Source organism: Hippichthys cyanospilos, chromosome 7 (assembly GCF_059441005.1).
Source record: "Hippichthys cyanospilos isolate Australia breed blue-spotted pipefish chromosome 7, RoL_Hcya_1.0, whole genome shotgun sequence".
NCBI lineage: Eukaryota > Metazoa > Chordata > Actinopteri > Syngnathiformes > Syngnathidae > Hippichthys > Hippichthys cyanospilos.
Genome location: NC_142375.1, coordinates 19463419 through 19483956, shown reverse-complemented (window position 1 = coordinate 19483956; position 20538 = coordinate 19463419). Strand labels below are relative to the sequence as shown.

Below are 20538 nucleotides of genomic sequence, written 5' to 3'. Positions count from 1 at the left end.
CTATTGAGTCTGTCATCGCGTTAAGTGCCTTAGTTGGCGTGACAACAAAAGCAGTCACGTGACCGAGTGGACTTGACACCTTGTTGGATGTACACACACCGTGTCACGACAAAAACTTTGACGAGGTTATTGTGTCATTTGTTCTAATGCGCGTTCTACGACGGACGGCTGTCGCTAAATTGGCACACGTTGTTTGACCTCACTCTGGGAAGTTTCCATTGGCACTTTGGCAGCCTAAACGATTTAATAAACGATTTGTCAAAGCCGATATTTGGGAGTGATGGGAAAACGAAGCCTCATGAACCACGTGATTTTCTTTTTCTCCTCCAGGTGGTGCGCTCGGTTTAAAAATAAAGGCTAACGCAATAGGAATGCATTCAATTTCCATTGTATGTTTAAAACAAGCGTACCACCTAGAGAAACAAAAAAATTTCAAAAAGTTTCACGGGGGGGGGCTTCATTTTCCCCATTACTAATATTTGGTCTTTAATGTACTAAGACAATAATGTCACCTGATGCAATGCAAAACGATAAATGGTGAATGATTTCGATTAACACCTTGTTCAGATGTATCTAACAATGCGGAATCTTGGGAAATTCAACAAATAATTCACAATGATCGGATCTATGCCAACGTAAATGCCATCATGCTGTCGTTTCTTGACACCGATTAATAATTGAATGACGTCAGCATAATTGGTAACGTCCAATTAATCAATTGTGAAACCCGTACTGGTGACAAAGACTTTTACGCTGTGACGAGTAAGCAAAACATTTCCTCTACTCCGAGAACAGTACGATTCAGTGTGAGGGACACCAGTGGGAGCGCTGAACACATGAAGCTTCATGAAACGTCTGTGTTACTTTTTAATCATCTAGAAGACGAGTGGCAATCAAGAATGTATTGAAATTCAATACATTTTGATTGCACTCGTTTTGATGTTTAAAAATAACACTGACGCTTCATGAAGCTTCATTTTCCCATCGCTACCAGGCAGCACTCAAACGATTGGTGAGTTTTTCCCCACATACACGGGAAATAAATATGCTAATGAGTAGCACTTATGGGCATGATTATGTAAGCACAGTACAGTACAGTGAGAGGCTAATTTAGGTGAACGTGTGGCTTCATTTAGTGAATGATCTGAATTGACGACAGAGCTGATATTACAAATGGGATATTTTACATCCGGATAGGTAGACTTCTTTTTTAAAAGGAAATTGTGTCAATTTCCCTTCATTAACGCCAAGTTGTCAAACTTCCGAGATATGCAAATGATGCTGACTTCTGTCGCGCTATTGCACTGACGCATGTAGCGTGTGTGTGTGTGTGTGTATGTGTGTGTGTGTGTGTGTGCAGCACGGTCAATGAGTAGCGAGAGGGTACTCCGGGTTTACAAATGTGAAGCCTTGGAATTCTTCCTGGTCCAAGTTGGCTATAAGCTCCTTATCTGGGGGGGTCAGCTCTGGGGGGTGGCGTGTGAAAAAGCGGTCAAAGTTCTCGGCGTCACGCCCGCACTGCCGTGGAAGAGGGAAGAGAAGGGGGGAGAGAAAATGGAGGGATGGGAGTGAGCGTGATGAGGGATGCCACCAAGGTTATTATAGTTCATGAGAACTAACAGGAAACTAAAACTGAAAAAACAAAACAAAAAAAAAAACACCACTCTCGTTAATGAAGAAAAATAACAAAAATGCTTATAAAAAAATAAATAAAAATAAAAGCTTACTGAAACTACATCTTACATTAAAAACTAACTATAAGGCTACATTTCTTTGTGTAAATTAAAAACATACTGTACTTGGTAATTAGCCAATTTCAGCAGTAAAAAGTTCATATACATATACACAGTATATATATATATATATATATATACTATATATACACTATACTACATATACAGTATACATATACAGTATACATATACAGTGTATATATATATATATATATATATATATATATATATAATTAGAAAATGTATACACTATATATTTAAATAAATTCTAAAACCTAATACAAAAACTAAAAAACGCGACTAAAACAAAACAAAACCAAAAAAAAAACTGCTCTAAACACTGATTGCAAACAACGGAAAATAAATAAATAAGAAAATGTCAATAATGGCAAATCCAAAACTATTATAACCCTGGGTAGGACCCCTGCCCCCAAATAGAGAAAACGTAAGCATGGCATCGACCAATGAAATCGCACAGCTGGTGGACTTCCATTGGTCTAGACTGGTGAGTCGTCGCCAAGGTGATGGTTGCGTGCAGGGGATGAACCAACTTACCTCACGTTATTACCCATTTATGTGTATGATGCGTGAATCGTTTCCATGACAATAAGCAACCAGGGAGTGTGAACTTGTGTCACACGTGGGACATACTTACTGATTTGGGCTTGAAAGGCGGTTGGACCTCTTTGTTCTCCAGTTTTTCCCAGTCGATGTAGCGGAAGAAGGCGTGTTCCTTGATGTCCCGCTCGCCCTCGGGGCCGCAGCCCAGACGCTTGCCCGGGTGCTTGGTCATCAACTGGACGTCACACAGAAACATATTAAATACAGTGTGTGTATTATATATATATACATATATTTTTTTTTCGCCATAATTATTATTTCTTGATTTTTTTGGTGTCCTTACTTATGACACATGAATCCATGTAACCTTGTATTCTTAAATATAAGTCATTTTTTTTTTTAAAAGGTCATTCTGCAAAACTGTCTTTCAAAATGGAGCAAATCTAAATGATTACAAGGAAAGATTGGGTGAGAAATCCAGGAAGAAAAACAAATCATAAAATACATTGTGCATTGTAAAATAGGCATACATATTTTAAATATGACACCCATTCAACTACTATTAAGTACTTTTAATTATTATTCCATAACTATTATAATGTATATGCAAGAATCAATGTCGTTATAACATCATTAATTTCAATTAATTGACCTGAATAGTAAGATTGCTTTTAAAACAATAAATATTAAATATTTATTCATGTATTATCTCTATGTACTTTATCTACCAATACTTTTCATTTCTTTACATTGCTTTTAAATGTCTTGAGAATGTTGGTTTGTAAATACTTATAAAACATTTACATTTATGTGAAACATTGTGTATATAATGCGCTGAATAAATAAAGCTGCCTTACCTTGGACTAAGAGTTGAACAAATATTGTATTTTTTTTCTTAGATTTTTGGAGGGGTCTCTTGAAAAGTGATGATTTTGGAGTGACAATGATTCAGCCCGACACCAGACACGCATTTAATCATAGTGATTAGACGGAGACAATGATCATAAAACACATTTTATTCGCATTATTTACAAAGGATAATGTGCTTAGAAAAGTGCTACGGACAAAATGGCTGTCATTATGATTATTAGGTAAACATATTCCCAAAAGGGGGAGAAAAAACTCAATGCTTTTATGTTTTTAGCCAGTTGGACGCATATTACCACGAAGGGTAATTGTGGTATTTTTTAACATTGTTTTGATGTACATTATTTTGGCAGTACCCTACATTCTCCAAAAATGAGTGTCAGGATGAATTAAAGATTCTAAAATGTCCATTTGAAGACGGCTGGATGTATCAACTGTGCTTCCTTTCACTGACAATTCATGCTAGCGTTTAGCATTTGCGATTTGATATCGAAGTATCTTTGAGCAAACGTGCACTTACCCCCTTGCAGATGGCGACGGCTTCTTTGGACATGGATTTCGGGTAGGACACGTGATGCTCCATGATGGATTGGAACAATTCATCTTCGTCTTCCCCGTCGAAAGGCGGCTGGACGCGGAAGCATCAAACATATCAGGAGCACTCATTGCTGCCGTGTGCAATTTGTCAAAAGGAGTTGGAGCGAATAAAATCCCAACCTGTCCCGCAAGCATTTCATATAGCAGCACTCCGAAGGCCCACCAGTCCACAGACTTCCCGTAAGGTTGGTAGGCTATGATCTAGAATACGCGGACAAAGAAGTTTCATTTAACGTGTTAAAAAAAAGGGTACTAACATAAACGCACCTCGGGGGCAATGTAGTCAGGCGTTCCGCAAAAGGTCTTGGTGGTAACGCCGTCGCTCATATTTTCTTTGCACATGCCGAAGTCGGCGATCTTTATGTGGCCTTCGGAGTCCAGCATCACGTTGTCCAGCTTCAGATCCCTACGGACACACTTGCAGGTGATAAGTATATACTACTTTCCAAGGAGGATTGTCAAAAAACACGCCGCCATCAGAAAGCAAACACTCACCGATACACAATCCCTTTGGAGTGGAGGAAGAAGAGGCCTGTGGCGATCTCGGCTGCATAGAACCTGAAAAATGGAGACATTTGGTCCCGCGATGCTTTTATACTGATACGATACAATGACACACCTGGAACATGCGCTGGCCGCCATGCTGGCTAGAATAGACTTTACATGTACATATTCTGGCTCCAGAAGAGCCATAGCTTGTTTATTGTCTTTTCTAATGGTTACAAGAGCTACTTTATTTTCTAAGTGTAATGTTATGTTTTATTGTAAAAAACAAAATGGTTGTTGTTGCATTTAGCACTTCCTATTTAGCATTTGTAAGGAACCTATGGAAAATATCCACCAATTAGTGTTGAATTAGCACATAAGTAAGCGATTAGAGTATTAGCTAGCAAACGTTAGCATGCTAAATTAGGCTACTGTTTATCATATAATAGACAGGTTGGGAAGCTTTTGTTGTGTTTTACTTAATATTTTTTTTATTTTTCCTGTTTCTGTGAATACAAGTGCAATAACCATAATTAGCTTTTAAGATCAGTAGGAATTGATTTACCATTTAAGACAGATGAGTCCGTTAGCAACCAAACGTTAGCATGATACCTTACTCTCCTCTCATATAACAGACAGATAGGGCACAGATTCAGATTTTTTTTTCTAATAGTTTAAGGTGTTTTTTAAAATGTTTTTATAACAGTTTTACACCATTGAGTAAACAAATAAAAGTGCAATGATCCTCCTAAGCATTTAAGAACATTTTTCTATTGAATTAGAATTTAAGGTAGCGATTTGAACATGAGCTTGCAAACTGTTATTTCAAACTGTAAAAAACAAAGAAAAAGAAAAGACAAAATGTGCTTTGAATTTATTGTACGGTCCCAAAATCTCAAAATGTTCCTTTTCGGGGGGAGTCACACAGTTGGACTTCTTACAGTATTTCCATCATGCACTGTGGAAACCTACAAGGGTTTACTTACACTGCATGAGGCTCCTTAAACTTCCCGACCTGTTGGATCTGGTACATTAGGTCTCCTCCATTAATGTATTCCATGACAAAATACAGTCGGTCCTGGAGGTTCAAAGAAGAAACTCAGTGAGCCAACAACCGTGACCTTATTGCCATTGTGTCTTACCATCGTTTGGAAACAGGAATGCAGTTGCGTAAGGAAAGGGGGCTTCCCAGGAAGAGCCAGAACCCGCTTTTCAACCATGGTGCACTCCACGTCATCGTCCTGGATCACCACGTCTTTCTTCAGGATTTTCACAGCGTACAATTCGTCGGTACCTTTTCTCTCAGCCAGCATCACCTACGGCAAGCCAGGCAATTCGATATTTTGGCTTCATTTTTATTCAAGCTTTTGCTTGTCCTTCTAGAACGCACTTTGCCAAAGCTGCCCTTTCCCAGGACCATGATGAAGTTGAAATCCGACAGCTTGATGCGGTCCTGGTTGCCGTTGCTATCGTACTTGCTGACAGACGTTGAGGAAGAGGAGTCGGACGGCTTCCCTGGGCCCACTTTTGCCCTCTGCGGAGGAAGAAAAGCGTTGTGTCCAGTGCTGTGTCCATTTTTGTCTCAATAAGACAGCAAAGTGATTTGCGTTCCACCCAAACACATGAGACATCAATGGAAAAGTCGGGATGTCCTATAGTGAGCACACTAGAATTTATTAGCGTACCTCAAATGAGACAAAGGATATTGTGCAAAAACCAATGTCCAAAATAGAGGACACAAATGAACACTGGCTCTCAGGAGGATATAGACTCAAATAGAAGCGCAAAGAATGAGATGAGGTAAATGGAAAACTCACTTCAAATTTTTGTCGAAGTTCCTCATTGCCATCTTCACCGTCAGGTTGGACGGGGACATTAAAATACTCTCCTTCCTCCTGGGACAGAAGCTTAAACCTTGGGCAGAGGGCGGATGCTTGTTAGTCTCGCTTCGATAGATAGAATTTGGCAACCTCTCCCACTTTGCCCGCTTACCATCCATCTATGCCTTGTTTCTGAAGCTCCGAAATCCCGAAAGACAGAGAACCCATAAAGTCGTTCCTGCTGGTCAGGTCCCAATCCCAGATCTCCACAGACAGTCGGCGGTCCTTGTCACTTTCTTTAAGGATGCTGAGGGAGGAGAAGACACAGAAGCGAAATCAGACACTTGATGAAAATTCTTCAGTTGTACAACAAAGGGATGAAGATGTCTCACAAAGTGAAGGTCTCGTTCCAGGTGGGGTTTAGGCAGCATTTCATGGTCTTGGTTTTCTGCTTGCTCTCACTCTTTGGGTCAGGGATCAGCTTGAGCTTCACGTAAGGGTCTGACAGGCCGTTGGGATCCATTGGGACCAAGTTCTTGGCCTCTTTGACTGGGAGAGAACAAGTACGGGACAGAGGAAGCCCAAGCAATTAGCATGTGGTCTAATTATTTTGGAAAAAAACAACAACTAGGCCTTATAAATAGAAACACGCGCTGTGTCAGGTCCCAACATCATAATAAGCCCATCACACAACTATTATTAGAATTATTAGACTCTTTGAATTTGAGCCATAAACTTTGAATGAAAATGACAGAAGCGGTTGCAATAAATTTAACTACTGCATTGTAGTAAAATATTTTGTTGATGTTGAATGAAACTTGCAAAGTTTCACAACAGACTGAGTTAAAAAGTTCACGATTTTTATGTAGGGGTCATGATTTTTTTGTTACGTATGCACATATTGTACACACAAATATCTACATATGCACACAATCTTGTACAAATACATACACACACACATACAGTACACTATACATACACAAATACATGTATGTATGGTACATACATATAAACACACTCACACAGATATACATAATATATACAGTACATACACATATATAATGTACATAAAGTATATACACGTATATACCATGCATAGACTCACATAAAAAAATATACGTTGTGTGTGTATTTGTGTGTGTGCGTGAGTGTGTGTGTGCTGATGATTAGATCTTAAAGCCCACAAAACCACTTCAAAAATATGTTATGCATTTGTTTTATATAATACTTACATACAGTAATACAGTAACAGGCAAAGGTTTGGAGACACCCCCTAATTCAGTGTTTTTCATTCATTTAAAAAAAACCTGAATTGTAGATTAATAGAAAAAAATGTCAAGATTATGGAAAAAAGATGATTGAATCATTTTGTAAACAAATACTTAATAGGTTTTAGGTACATTTTGCTTTGTACATCTTAGTATTTTTCTCTGTACGATGTGGATGATGCTTTTTGACTGAAATGACTTTCGGATCAAAACTGTGCATTATGAGTCAGTGTACATTTTGTGAAGGTGTTTTCAAACTTTTGACGGTTATTATATGTAGCAATAAGGTAGGATTTGGCCCTTTGTGTTTAATTAAGCAGTATAATATGAGTTTCTCTTTCTGGATTAAACTTAAATGAACCTTTCTTGTTAGACAAATATTCCAATTTCTTTTTTTTTTTTTTTTTTGCAAAATGACTTTGCTTTTGTGAATGAGTTAATCAAACATTCAGTGAAACGTCCAAACACCCAAGTGAGCTCACAAGACTCCCATCTAAAGTCCAGAGTCTCTCTACTCCATTCTGTCCTAAATATCCCTGGCTGCCAACATTTAACAACAGTTTAGCTTGGGCTCCAGAATCAATGCGGAGCTGTCCGCGAGAGACAAAAGCTGGCACGTGGACAAATGTCCAACTTGGCCATGTGGGCCAATCGTTGCATTATTGATCAGCTAATGGAATTTCCAGTTTAGATAAAGTCTCACTCTCCCTTTTTAAGTGAAGGAGGGCTCTCTGCCTGCCTGTCTCTCTGCGTTTCTGTCCGCTATAATAAGGGAGCGCTTACTGGTGACGGTCAGAGTGTCCTCGGCGATCCGGGCGGAGATCTGGATGCGGCCTCTCCTCTCCGTGTGATCCGTCCCGCACAGGCTCGGGACGTTGGCCACGCAGCGCTTGTGAATGTTCATCATGCAGTCTACACACATATAAAGCACGATTGGCCATTTTGATTGGAATGTGATCAGTGAGAGCGTCAATAAATAAGTCATTCGTCAGCTTATAGCATGTGTAAAACAAAAAAGGTTCGCTGCGCCAAAAAATCTATATCTCTAGCTAATTTTGATCATCAGAACAGGGAAGTGAAGTAAAAAAAAATACATTCTCGACACAGCAGTCTAATTCATTCATTCACCCCCATTGACGGTTGTAGAAATCAGTGAATCGAACGCCCAGACCAATGAAAGATACGTAAAAATACATATTTGGGTATGAATGAGTTAATTGTGACATTTAAGCGCAAGTGATGCGCAAGCTATTAATGTTAAGTTCACTTTAAAACTCACTTAAAATCCGCATACATTATTGTTGAATATTTTCCACAGGATTTATTGTTGATTCAAATCAAATATTTTTTGTTGGGTTTATTACTATTGCTCAGGTAATGATAACAGCGCACCTGTTTTTCAAATTTGGTCATTTATTCACAAGATGAGCCGTGATTAGTTGATGCCTTTGCAGCTGTAATGTGATTTTCAGTTGACAACAAATGAGCAAAATGGCCGCCTGTTGAGGTGAATAAAAACAGGTGGATTCATTTGCTTGTTTCATATTCCACAAACAAAATATTACTCCGAACGCTGTTTTTACACTAGTAGGGCTGCATAGAAGCATTTTTTTTTAATTTAACTCCCCCTTTAAAAACTCACATTTAAAAATGTCTGTGACAAAACCCGCCCTTGAGCATCATGGAAGACTTGTTAGGTTTTAGGTAAAAGAGTAAATAATTCCAATTCACATTATATTTTTACTCAGAGGTCAAATTAATTTCTGTAGTAAAAAAAAATGGATTGTGTCCAATGAAATAATGTCTTTTGTTGATGCGGTCATTCAAGAAAATTCTCATTAGCCCTAAGCTATTATCATCAAACAAAAGAAATAATGAATATGTATAATTTAATTTTTGGAATTCAACCACTTAAAAAAAAATGTTTGTCTATAATATTGTACTTTAGCACCACCAATTATCCTAATAATGAGTAGGACGAGTTACTGCATGGATCCCCATTCTTTGGCTCGTATTTCTAGTCAGCCGTGATGTTTCAAATTGTCCACTAGATGTCAGAGCACTCTGACATAAAAATCCCCAGAAGCTTTTGTCCCTCAAGTGACATTCTACCGTACAGTCTACAATAATACACAGGAGCCCATTTAGCTAATCAAGATGAGCTTTATAAAGGGCCAAAGAGTTGCACAAAGACAAGGGAGTGCACCTCTGAAGTGATGGCAGTGTAGAACAAAAATGGTTGATTTCGGCAAGCAGTTCGCAAATGGGGGTACAATTATACCTGCGGGTATGTGAGGATACTTCAAAGGGTATGAGAGATTTCATAAACCCTGCATGTGGGATTTTAACTGTGTTTCTGCAGGTACTAGCAATCTAATTTAGTGTTTTAATGGTGTGACAGGAACATGTTTCCTTTCAAATAAAGAGCAAATTAATTGGAACTTGAATCATTGATAGAGTTATAGTGACCCCCTTATTAATAAATGTTATGTGTATTTATTTTGTTAGGATTTATAGGGCAACACATTACACATTTTTGCAAGTCTATTCACATTCGTCGGTGCTTTGGGCGCCCTTCATGCGTCGACCGTTTTTTTTTTTTTTAGCCAAACTAAACTTTATTCGTCCGTCCGTCATTTTGTCAGCACAATATTTTTGCTGGTTCATTGCTTGTTGGCAAAAAAAAGTCGCCTGTCAGTGGTGAGCTAACGGAACATCCACTGCTTAGTAGGGCTGGGGTGAAAAAAGTTGACCAAGATGGGTGTGTCAACTTCAAAAATAAGTTGACTCAAACTATCTGACTCAAAGCTTTGCCGGATCCATGATATTGTGTTTGTTTGTTTGTTTGTTTTCTTGCAACCGCACACCGCGTTAAACTGATGGCCACAGGGATACACCAAGTTTGTGAACTTTACAATCAAATGTTCAAAAAAAGAGTGAAAAAATAAATTAGTATTTCATTATTGCAAAGTGACCACAGCGGTACTGCTCGAAAAAAAAAAAAAAAAACACGTATGCAAAGCCCGTCTTTACATATGGATCCATTGCTTGTCTTGGTTTGCCACCTCGTGGCCAAATTTCTGATATTACAATTTTTGTGCTTAAAACCACGTACTTATTTATTTAATATTTAGCTGGCAATATTAGCACATGGAGCTGCAAGTATCAGCAAATCTAATTTAGTGATTTTTGTTGTGCAGTGAGAGGAACAGCACATTTTTCTTTTCAAACTGAGAGCAAATGAACTGACGCAAGGAGCAACTTACTACATCGAGCTATAGGGACTCCGTAAAATGGTGAATGCTTTTTATAAGTTGTACATGGATGCGCATTGTCGTTAGTGAGGCAATTTTCCGTCTGGCACAGCAGGATTCAAATATGATGTTACACGATCTATCTTCTGGGGCGACTGAATAAAACGCAGCTAGCGATCCCACAGCAAATGTTTTTTTTCTTCAAAACTCAGATGAAGTTTTTTGTTTTTCTCCAAATTTAGTAAGGGGTAATCGGCCGAACAAAACATTTGAAAAAAGTTTGAGAACCAGTGTTTTAGGCCGTACTAACAAGTGACTCAGCAAAAACAGCGGAAGTAAAAACCCAGCAATTTTCTTCACTTCCCACAAATACATCAAAAAGAATTTGCAGAATTGATTTTGCTGAACTAATCAAGGGGACCGTGCGGGCAAAAATGAACCAAAGAGGATTACTGTTTGCAGCTTTTGATAATACTAACGCACTGTCAATGGAGGGCCTTTCATAGTACAACCTGCAGGGCTAAATAAATTGAAGTTGAGACTCCATAAACCTGTGAAATGAGGACAAGAAGTGAAGCTTGGCGGCTTCAAACAAACACACACGCACAGACAAATTGTATATGTGTTGGCATACGTACGGTCGCATTTCATGCCCTGGTGTATGAGGCCGTAGAGGAGCGAGCCGCAGTGGTCACAGAAGGTGGGACTGGAGTACGTGTGCACCTTAAATTTGTGTTTACTGCGAGGATCCTGCTAAGACACACAACACAAGCAGTTTAGAGTGAAACGTCACAACCGGATGAAGCTCGAAAGTGACCAACGCGTGATTGTGTTAGTGCGTGCGCACTCGGGCGATTGGCCCATTAACTTGAAGCAGCCAGGCGGCACCTTTTCCCTTTAGACGGCGTTTAAATGTGATTTGGAGTCAACAAGTCGACAGGAAACGAGCGGCGGGTTTGTGTGCGTAAACCACGGGCAGGCCGGCGCCGAGACGGCTAATTGCGTTAATAATCTTGAACGTGATCTCACTCAGGACGTTGATGTGAACGTTTCATTTGGACGGAGCCTGAGGCCGGAACGTTTGAATTTGAATCATGACGGCCGAGGAGAATGTGTTTGCTACGGCAAATGTAGCAGGAAGGGGAAGAAACTCATTCGATCCCATTTTGGGTCTTTTGGTTTTAAGGGTCCAAACGATCTATCCATCCCTGGCACTTATTTAGATTTGTTCCTGTTTTTTTTTTTTAAGTGTTGGGCTAAAGGAGACTCTAAAAATGTCCTGTAATATATGAAAAGTATTAATTACCTTCGTAATTAAATGAATAAACTAACTTAATAATCACCATGTAAATTCTTCCATTTTTACCCCTGTATTTCAGTTAATGATATTTAATTTTTTTTATACCACATTGCTTTGAAATTTTGATATGCTATATATGCTCCAATTTTTAAGCAATTTATATGGGGACAAGGCACAGGTTTCTGTAAAAGAAAGCGCCATTTTAAAAAATGAATCCAGAAAGTGGCCTATAGAAATCTAGAATATTTAATTGAATCATAATTATAGTCTTTTAAACTTTCTTTTAAACTGATCCAAACAGTCTTTTAATGTAATCAGGAGGTTACCCCCCCCCCCCCCCATTCTTCAGATAGTCCTTTCCACAAATCATCTTTATTCCTGTTCAGAATCATTATCATAATGTCTTTGAGTGATTTATCTGATTGTTTTGTTGGCGTTCCCTTTAGCGAAGCTCCATCTAGTGGATGGTTAACGCAACCCCAGCCACAACAGCAGCTTCTATTCTATGCGTCTCATAATCCAGTGCGCCTTATAATGTGGAAAATACGGTCATTGATTATTTTAGGAATCAAAGTTATAGATTGCATTAGCACTTAAGTGCCAGCATATTTAGGCCATACTTAAGCCAAACATGAAAAAAAATGACCATATATAAAAAATAAATAAATAAGTACCTGAAAATGAATGTTTGGACTCAAAAACTTAAAAATATGCCTTCAGGATTGAATGAACAAAGGTTCTTGGAGACGTTGGAAGATATAGTATAATCTGTTTAAATTCAAATTCGTTTTTTTTTTTTTCAAATGGAATGTTAAACATGAAAATTATGGTTCTCTTGCCTAATTAAAATCAACTGATTTTTGAGTTTGGACAGTACATTGTAAATCTGTACCGAATCTGTACACACAAGGAATAATTTAAAGAAGTTAAACATGGTATTCATGTCAAAAAACAATATGGTTTATTTAGGATTCTTCAAAATATGCAAATGTGTTGCCGAGATGCGCGTTGTATCTTATTTTATTAGTCAAATTTATGAGGTCTTGTGAGTTTTCCAGACTTCATAGATTCCATTAGTTGATGTGTTGAATTTCAAGGTGTTTCCAAACTTTTGACTGCCACTAAATATTCTTGATCGGCTGCAATTTTGCCAATAAATATTTTGCACTAAGTCAAATTGTTCTGCATTTCCTCGGACTGACTTCTCGATCCACATTATGATAACAAAACATGTTTTGTGTGTGTGTGTGTGTGTGTGTGTGTGTGTGTGTGTGTGGCTGCAAACGTATAATTGAAGTTTGGCTTTGTTATCATGAATAACGGGAATCATTTGACATTTAATATTTTCATTGCCAGCGTGACTCTGACTTTGTACGTGTAAATCTGACTACTGATGTTTTAATCACCCGGAGATGAAAACCATTAAACGGGAGAGAAGGAAAGGAAGAAGTGACGCTAGCATGATGAATGAGCAAGTGGTCATCTATTTTACTGCGTGGCGCTGCGGCAGCTTGCAATGAGCTACCAGCAGCTACCTTGATTTGATGTGACATAATAGGTCAAGTGGAAAAGGTCCCCTGCTAATCAAGCTGAAAACGGGTAGAATTCTACCTTGCGTTGCAGAGGTGGATGCAGTTGGACCAAATTCATTTTCTCCGAAGGGATGTCGAAACTTTTTCCTCCCATGGCCACGCCCAGAAAAATCAAAGGACGCGAGGGCCACTTTGATTTTTTTTTTTTTTTTAATTTATCATGCACACCAAAATCAATCAAGTAAATGTGTATTGTTCATTCGATGTATTAGGTTTTTTTCTGCAATTACCGTGAATAGCCTTATATGAGGTCAATATGAAGGATTTTACAAGATTTGAAATTGTCAGACAAATCATAAGCCGCCAAAAAATATCTGCTGCTCCATGGGATCGCAGCCAAATATCTCTGCATTTAGAAAAAAAAACCCCCCCAGCAACAATCAGTCATAAACTGACCTTAAATAAAGCATTCACTTGAAAATATTCATTACCTTTATTCACTGCAGTGTTACAAAAGAAATATTATCTTAGTTAGTTAAATATTGTCTAAGTTAGGACAAAATTTCAGTATATGTCACCGGCTGCTTAAAATGGACGTAGGGCCACAAATGGCCCCCGGACCGCAGTTTTGACACCCCTCCCCCAGCGAATGTATTTACCAATCACGTGAACAAGAACATAACGAATAATAAAAGACAATGACCGAATAAACTGGCTTTACATACCGTATTTTCCACACTATAAGGCGCACCGGATTATAAGGCGCACCCTCAATTATTGAAATATTTTAAAACTTTTTCCATATATAAGGCACACCGGATTATAAGGCGCACCCTCAATTTATGACATATTTTAAAACTTTTTCAATCACAACATAGTAACACTAAAAGTAATAACAATAACTCAAATAATAATTCTAAACTCTCAATAGCATAATAACTCAGATATGAGCAACCTTGTTCAACTGTAAACACACAAAAGAAAGAGGTAAAGCTTACTTTATCACTTCATTCCCCATCTACGAATCCCAAGCTCAATATTGATCCATATATAAGGCGCACCTGATTATAAGGCGCACCATCAGCTTTAAAAAAAAAAAAAAAAAAAAAAGGCTTTAGGTGCTCCTTATAGTGCGGAAAATATTGGTAATCACGTTTCCTACTGTAGTATTCATGTGTGGGAGGTAAAAATGAGGGGCGGTGCCTGGCAAGTGACATCATCAGGAACTGGATTTGAGCTGCACGTGGTACCAGTGTTGAATATTCATCCTGTGCAATAAATGACCTGGAAGTGTGACCGTGACTCTTCTTGCTCACTATTATGTCCGGCATTGGCAATGTGACGAGCTGAATTCAGACACGTTGTCATGTTGAAATTTTGGAATTGAAATCAGCCAACTGGAGTAGACGACGAAATGAAAGAAGTTACTCGATTTTAAAAGATGTTGTTCGATCTCCAAAAATGTCATATTTCACCCACACCAAAACCTCCATTTTGCCAGAATACTTCATCCGATTTTTCTAAATTGTTTCTGCATTGCACTCTTGGCTTGGTAGCATTTCACATACATTTTCATATTTATAATCTGTAATATAATTAACTTATGAATAGCAAATTTTCCGTATTACCTGCGGGGCTGCTTATGAATGCACAGCGGACCCCAAGTTATGCGATCGATCCTAATTTTCAATCATGAAGTTATACTGGTTTAATTCAAAAAAAGGTGTTCCCTAAAAATGCCATTTTTCATTGACACAAAACGCTCAATTTCTCCAGAACGCTTCATTCGATATATTAAAAATTGTTTCTGTATATTACTCAGCTGTAAGTGGCCTATAGAAAGTATTTCTACAATTAAAAACAAAAAGTCATGTTTTTAAATCATACTATCTTACTTTTTTTCTGCATGTATAAACTTAAAACTGCGAAAGAAGGCCGTTCATTAGTCAAAGTAGTGCTGCATTTATCAAAATGTGCACGTAAATGCGGCTTTAATTCGCATTTGATTGACTTACGTCGGAGGCGGGTCCCTTGTCGGCGCCCGGACAGGAAAAAGTGACAAATTCATGACAGCGTTTGTGGACCACAAAACAGCAAACTGTGAATACAGAAGAGAGAAGGAAAATATTACTTGCAATCCAATATTTAAAAAAAAAAAAAAAAGAATCAATATGTCAATTATGCGCCATTAGTCATTTCACAATAGGCCTCCCGTTTTTCGGCAGTCCCAGCTTGCCTTCCCGCGGAGTGCTATTTTTAGTTATCCTTTTATTCAATCGCAGCATGGAGAAACACGTTGAAATCAGCAAACATAAAAGCTGGAACAGGAAATGTCGCTTTTATCAAACGAGCTCGGCACCTGGTGGTTTAATTTGACCGGGGGATTTCTGCTCCCGGATGAGCACAAACACGTTGAAGACAGCATACGCTCGTAATAGTGATCATTTGGATGGATGGGAATGAAAGCTTGCAAAAATCTCAATTTTTTTGCAGAAGTTGAGGGTGTCGAAGTATAAAGGAAGTAGCTGACCGGAATCTGGACGAAACGAGATCTCGCGAGATCAAACGTCACGAGATTTCTCATTCATTTCCTTTTCACTTTACGGCTTATTGAGCCAAATGCGCAATGCAGGGCAACTAGGCTGATGGATAGGCTTGAGTCTACACTCCTGTACAGTAGATGGCGGTATGCACCTAACCGTTGTTTGTAAACCGCCATTAATTGAAAAGGAGAAAGCGCACATATGAGAAATACGCAAAATTTTGCTTTTCCAATTGAGGAAAAACACTGATGAGACAAAGACCGTTTGAAAATCTGAAAAAACTAGAATAAAATGCCATAAAAAGCGAACAAGAACTATAAGTAAAGTAGGGCTGCACAATTATGGCCAAAATGATAATAATAATAATCACGATTATTTTGGTCAATATTGAAATCATGATTATTAATCACGATTATTCATCATGTTTGGTCACACATTGTCTATTTATTGCCCTTTTATTAAACATGCAGTATATAAACGAGGCTTCAAGGCTTACCAATAATTATATTAATGGTAAACTAAAAAAAATAAAATATATATATATATAAAACTATATAAATATATAAATATATAAAATAAAAAACGTTAGTTTATTGCAGCATGCTCAATAAAAAATATATCATTTTGAAATTGGAAAGTTCATATGAGCAATTATTTTTATGTTGAAAATGTTGCAAAAATCTCGTCAAATCTCGTTCTCGTGGACTCAATCTCGTGATATCTCGTCTCGTGGAATTTGTATCTCGTCCCTTCCCTAAAAACACCATATTCAATCGATTAATTACACCTTTTAATTCATCTCTCATTAGTTTTAACGTCTTGACAGCACATTTCATTTCATTTACAGAAATAGTCTGCGACAGCATCATCAGCCATAAACTATTTGATGTGTCGGCTTCACATTATGAACACTGATAAAAATGAGCAATAAAAACCGCGGCGACGGCAACATCACATTAAAGGTGACATGATGTTTTGGTTTAACGTTAATTATTCACACAGTCGTTACCTTTCACGAGGGAAACTGGCAGTAGTTTCTAAGGGATTTACGGCCAAAAATCAACAGCGCTCTTGTGTGCATGAGCGTTTATGTGCACAACCGCTTCGACCGGAGGACGACTTCTCCAAATCAGGGCTGCACTTGTTGTATAAATGAGGTCTAAATAGCTTTAATCCTTTGCTACCATGGAATCTACTCAATGTGATTAATAAACAACGAACGCGGCGTTTATTCCGGTGACTTGCCATCAAGTCAATTGCGCAATGACCATTCATGCAGCTATAAAAAGGAAGCACTGTACAAATTAAAATGTCATTTTTTCAATGGTCAGGCCAGCGGCCTTATTGCAATCCAATAAAGTCGGATTTTCATCAAGAAGCCAAATGTGAAGGCGGCTTTAGAAAAAGGATGAAAACTCGCACATTGCTGGTGTTAATGGAAATCAAACTTCTGACAAGCTGACGAAAAGTAATTGTTAGTCAGGGTACCACGTTTTCTAATACTTTTGAACCTCCTTTATTTGAGGTCATCTCAAACTAGCTGCACTGCAATTCCCAAATGGTTAACGCCGTATTTTGGAGAGCTAAAGGTTCGCACTTTAATCACATCTCTACTGATTATTTTTAACTGCGCTGCTGTGGCGTTTAAAGGCAGTATTAACTTATACTGGATTTTGGGGGATTTTTTTATTTTTAGGTTAACGCTCAATGTGACAATTGGTAGAATAAAACTCCAATAACCGATTAATTGGCTAATTAATAAAAAAGCTTTAATTAATTTTTTGCTCCCTTATGTCTTACAATAATAAAGATATGAATCACAAAAAGAACATTCTCCAATTATTTGCCGTTTTGTGTTTGTATACCTTCACAACAGAGGAAAGTTGAAAACATTATTTGGCTATTTTGGTGAGGGGTGTGAAAAAAAGAGGTTAAAAAGTTATGTATGTATGGACAGAGACAGACAGACAGACAGACAGACAGACAGACAGACAGACAGACAGACAGACAGATAGAGATAGATAGATAGATAGATAGATAGATAGATAGATAGATAGATAGATAGATAGATAGATAGATAGATAGATAGATAGATAGATAGATAGATAGATAGATAGATAGATAGATTGATTGATTTTGGGAGTGTTATGGCTCAAAGTGATATAGGGTTGGGAAAAAAGTCGACCAACTCGGGTGTCCCGGAGAAATAGACCCTCCCCCCCACAAAAAAACAAACAAACAAACAAAAAAAAAACAGTCACAAATCTTTGCTACGTCACTTTTTTATTTGTGAGGCTGCGAGAGGATAACTGATTTTCAAAAGACTATATCATGACAGTCCTAGACGGAGAGTGCTCCCAACCAGAAGGTTTCGGGTTCAACTGTAAAGTTCTTTGGGGGCCTTGGAACGTGGAAAAGCTCTACAGTACAATTTTAAAAGTCAATTAAATCATCCGTCTCATTCATTATTCGGTCTGTAAACCCAACAGTAATTCTTTCAGCACTACTGCTCAATTATGAACAGGTGCTCTACAAGCTGCTCCGGCAAAGATCTTTCTTTTGTGACACTCTGATCAAGACATACTTTAAAAAATAATAATAATAATTAAATAATTGTTTCAAGCGTCATCATTGTCTTTATTTTTTGCTTCGCATTCAAATGACAACATCTGTCCCTCCAAGCTCATTCAAGACTGCCTTTTCGTGATAATAGCGCGCGGCGCTTTTCAGACACCTGTTTTGCTCAGAAAAACGAGGAGTCTTCCAAATATTAGGCACGAGAGCTTGGGGTGTTTGTCAAACAGTGCGAAGATGGAGTTGTGTCCATCTGCACTGCTGCAAAAAGCAAACATGCAGAGAGAGATTGAATGAAAAGAAGAAGCGTGACGCGGAGCGTGAGAGAATGACAGAGTGGAGGAGTTGAAGTTAATGTGTGTGTGTGTGTGTGTCTATGTGTAATATGCGAGTGTGGACAGGAAGAGATGGGGGCACAGCTGGGTTGGGAGTGGGTGGAGAATTCATTTGTGTTTTTGCAGAAACAGAGGAGAGGTGCACCAGCAAAACTGTGCAGCTTCAAGTCACACTCTCGCCTTCTGCTCATAAATCTTACACACTCACACACAACACACACACACACACACACACAGGCGTGCAAGAGAAAGACAGGCCGGGTGACCCGCCGTGGAGGTCTTTGCTCTGTTGCCTAGCAACCAAGCCGAGCCTGACAGTCGAGCTTACCGACGCCTCCCCTTTCGGAGTGACGGGCAGCGTTAACGGCAAATCAAAGCATTCGGAAAAAAATTCCTGCAGACATCTGCCGGGAGGAAGTCGGCGTGCTGACACTTCACAGTCCTCAACCCACCCAGACACTTAGCGCTCACACTCAAGCCGGATTTACACCGAATACGCCACGGCGAGATGCTCTGATGCTCCTAACGTGGCTTTTGCTACGTCGGAGCTTCAGATGATTCATTTTTTATGTATATATTAGTCTGGAGCTGCAAACGGGTTCTCCGTACTCCGTACGCTGCAGAACACAGAGTGATTCTCATAGCGGGTATGGGAGATTTTAAAATGGATTTAAAAATGGCACCCATGCAGACATCCTGTAATTATTGCAGCTAATGTAAATATTTCAGGAGAATATAAAATGAAATGTATATTCAGTAAGGTATTCGATTTCGTTATCAGTTAAAAAAAAAAAAAAAATACAATGATTTTTGATCCAACCTCGAACTAGCATCACCACAGGAAGATTCTTTGTTGCTGGTAGTTTTATGTACACACATTTTATTATTATTGTGATGGTATTTTTAGTTTCAAAGTATATTAAATCAGATAATGATGACACAGCTCTCTGCTTTAGTTCCCCCTTCCACAAAAAATTGTTCTAATTAGAGCCTACTTGGAAAAGTATTTCACTGAAATAGAAAAAAAAAAAAATATTATATATATATATATATATATATATATATATATATATATATATATATTATACACACACAGTAAACATGTATACATACATACATGTGTTCTATATAAAAATAATTATTATTAGGCATATGAAATATATTTTTTCTTGTGTGTATTAGTTTACGTATTTATGTTTTTATTATGTTTAAAATCCTGGAAATTAGGCAGTGCCATAGATCGGCGGTAACTCAAATTGAGATGTGAATTTACCATTAAAAACAAACAAACATCAAAACTGAATTTTTGAAAGTCCATGTGTGCACTCAGGTTCAATAGATTTTTTTATTTACATAACCTAAGCATTTGTCAGGCACTTTGGACTGAACACCTGAAGTTCCCAGCTAGCTTAGTGTTAGCTTAGCGCTAGCTAAGACAGGGCTGGTATTACAACGTAGATGGATTTAAAACAGGACTGAAAAAAAAAAAAATCAGCTGCGGTATACTAGTAGAAGCGGGTTGAAGAAAAATATTTCAATCTTAAAAAAATAATGAAATTCCGAAAGAACAAAATGAACATTTAGATCAAGCTTGGATATTCAATTTACTAAAGTATGATTTTTACAATGAATAACAATGAGTAAAGAATTCAAATTGATTCGGACCTT

The 20538-nt window shown here is 38.1% G+C and overlaps 1 protein-coding gene across 4 annotated transcripts in view; it reads right to left on the bottom strand.

Moving 5' to 3' along the window:
- Nucleotides 1-20538, bottom strand: part of prkcba (protein kinase C, beta a) — a 37631-nt gene that overhangs the window by 7636 nt on the left and 9457 nt on the right. The window contains exons 3-17 of one of the 4 annotated variants that reach the window (XM_088418688.1): nt 15434-15516; nt 11225-11336; nt 8116-8244; nt 6457-6613; nt 6237-6371; nt 6062-6158; nt 5635-5778; nt 5387-5560; nt 5231-5322; nt 4254-4316; nt 4026-4164; nt 3879-3959; nt 3682-3789; nt 2389-2529; nt 914-1518 (exon numbers count right to left, since the gene is read on the bottom strand). In XM_088418688.1, coding sequence (XP_088274814.1) covers nt 1366-1518; nt 2389-2529; nt 3682-3789; nt 3879-3959; nt 4026-4164; nt 4254-4316; nt 5231-5322; nt 5387-5560; nt 5635-5778; nt 6062-6158; nt 6237-6371; nt 6457-6613; nt 8116-8244; nt 11225-11336; nt 15434-15516 — 1808 coding nt within the window. In that variant the 3' untranslated portion in view covers nt 914-1365. Of the gene's footprint in view, nt 1-913; nt 1519-2388; nt 2530-3681; nt 3790-3878; nt 3960-4025; nt 4165-4253; nt 4317-5230; nt 5323-5386; nt 5561-5634; nt 5779-6061; nt 6159-6236; nt 6372-6456; nt 6614-8115; nt 8245-11224; nt 11340-15433; nt 15517-20538 lie in introns of those variants that run through there. The other 3 variants (XM_088418690.1, XM_088418686.1, XM_088418689.1) reach the window with 3 other exon arrangements.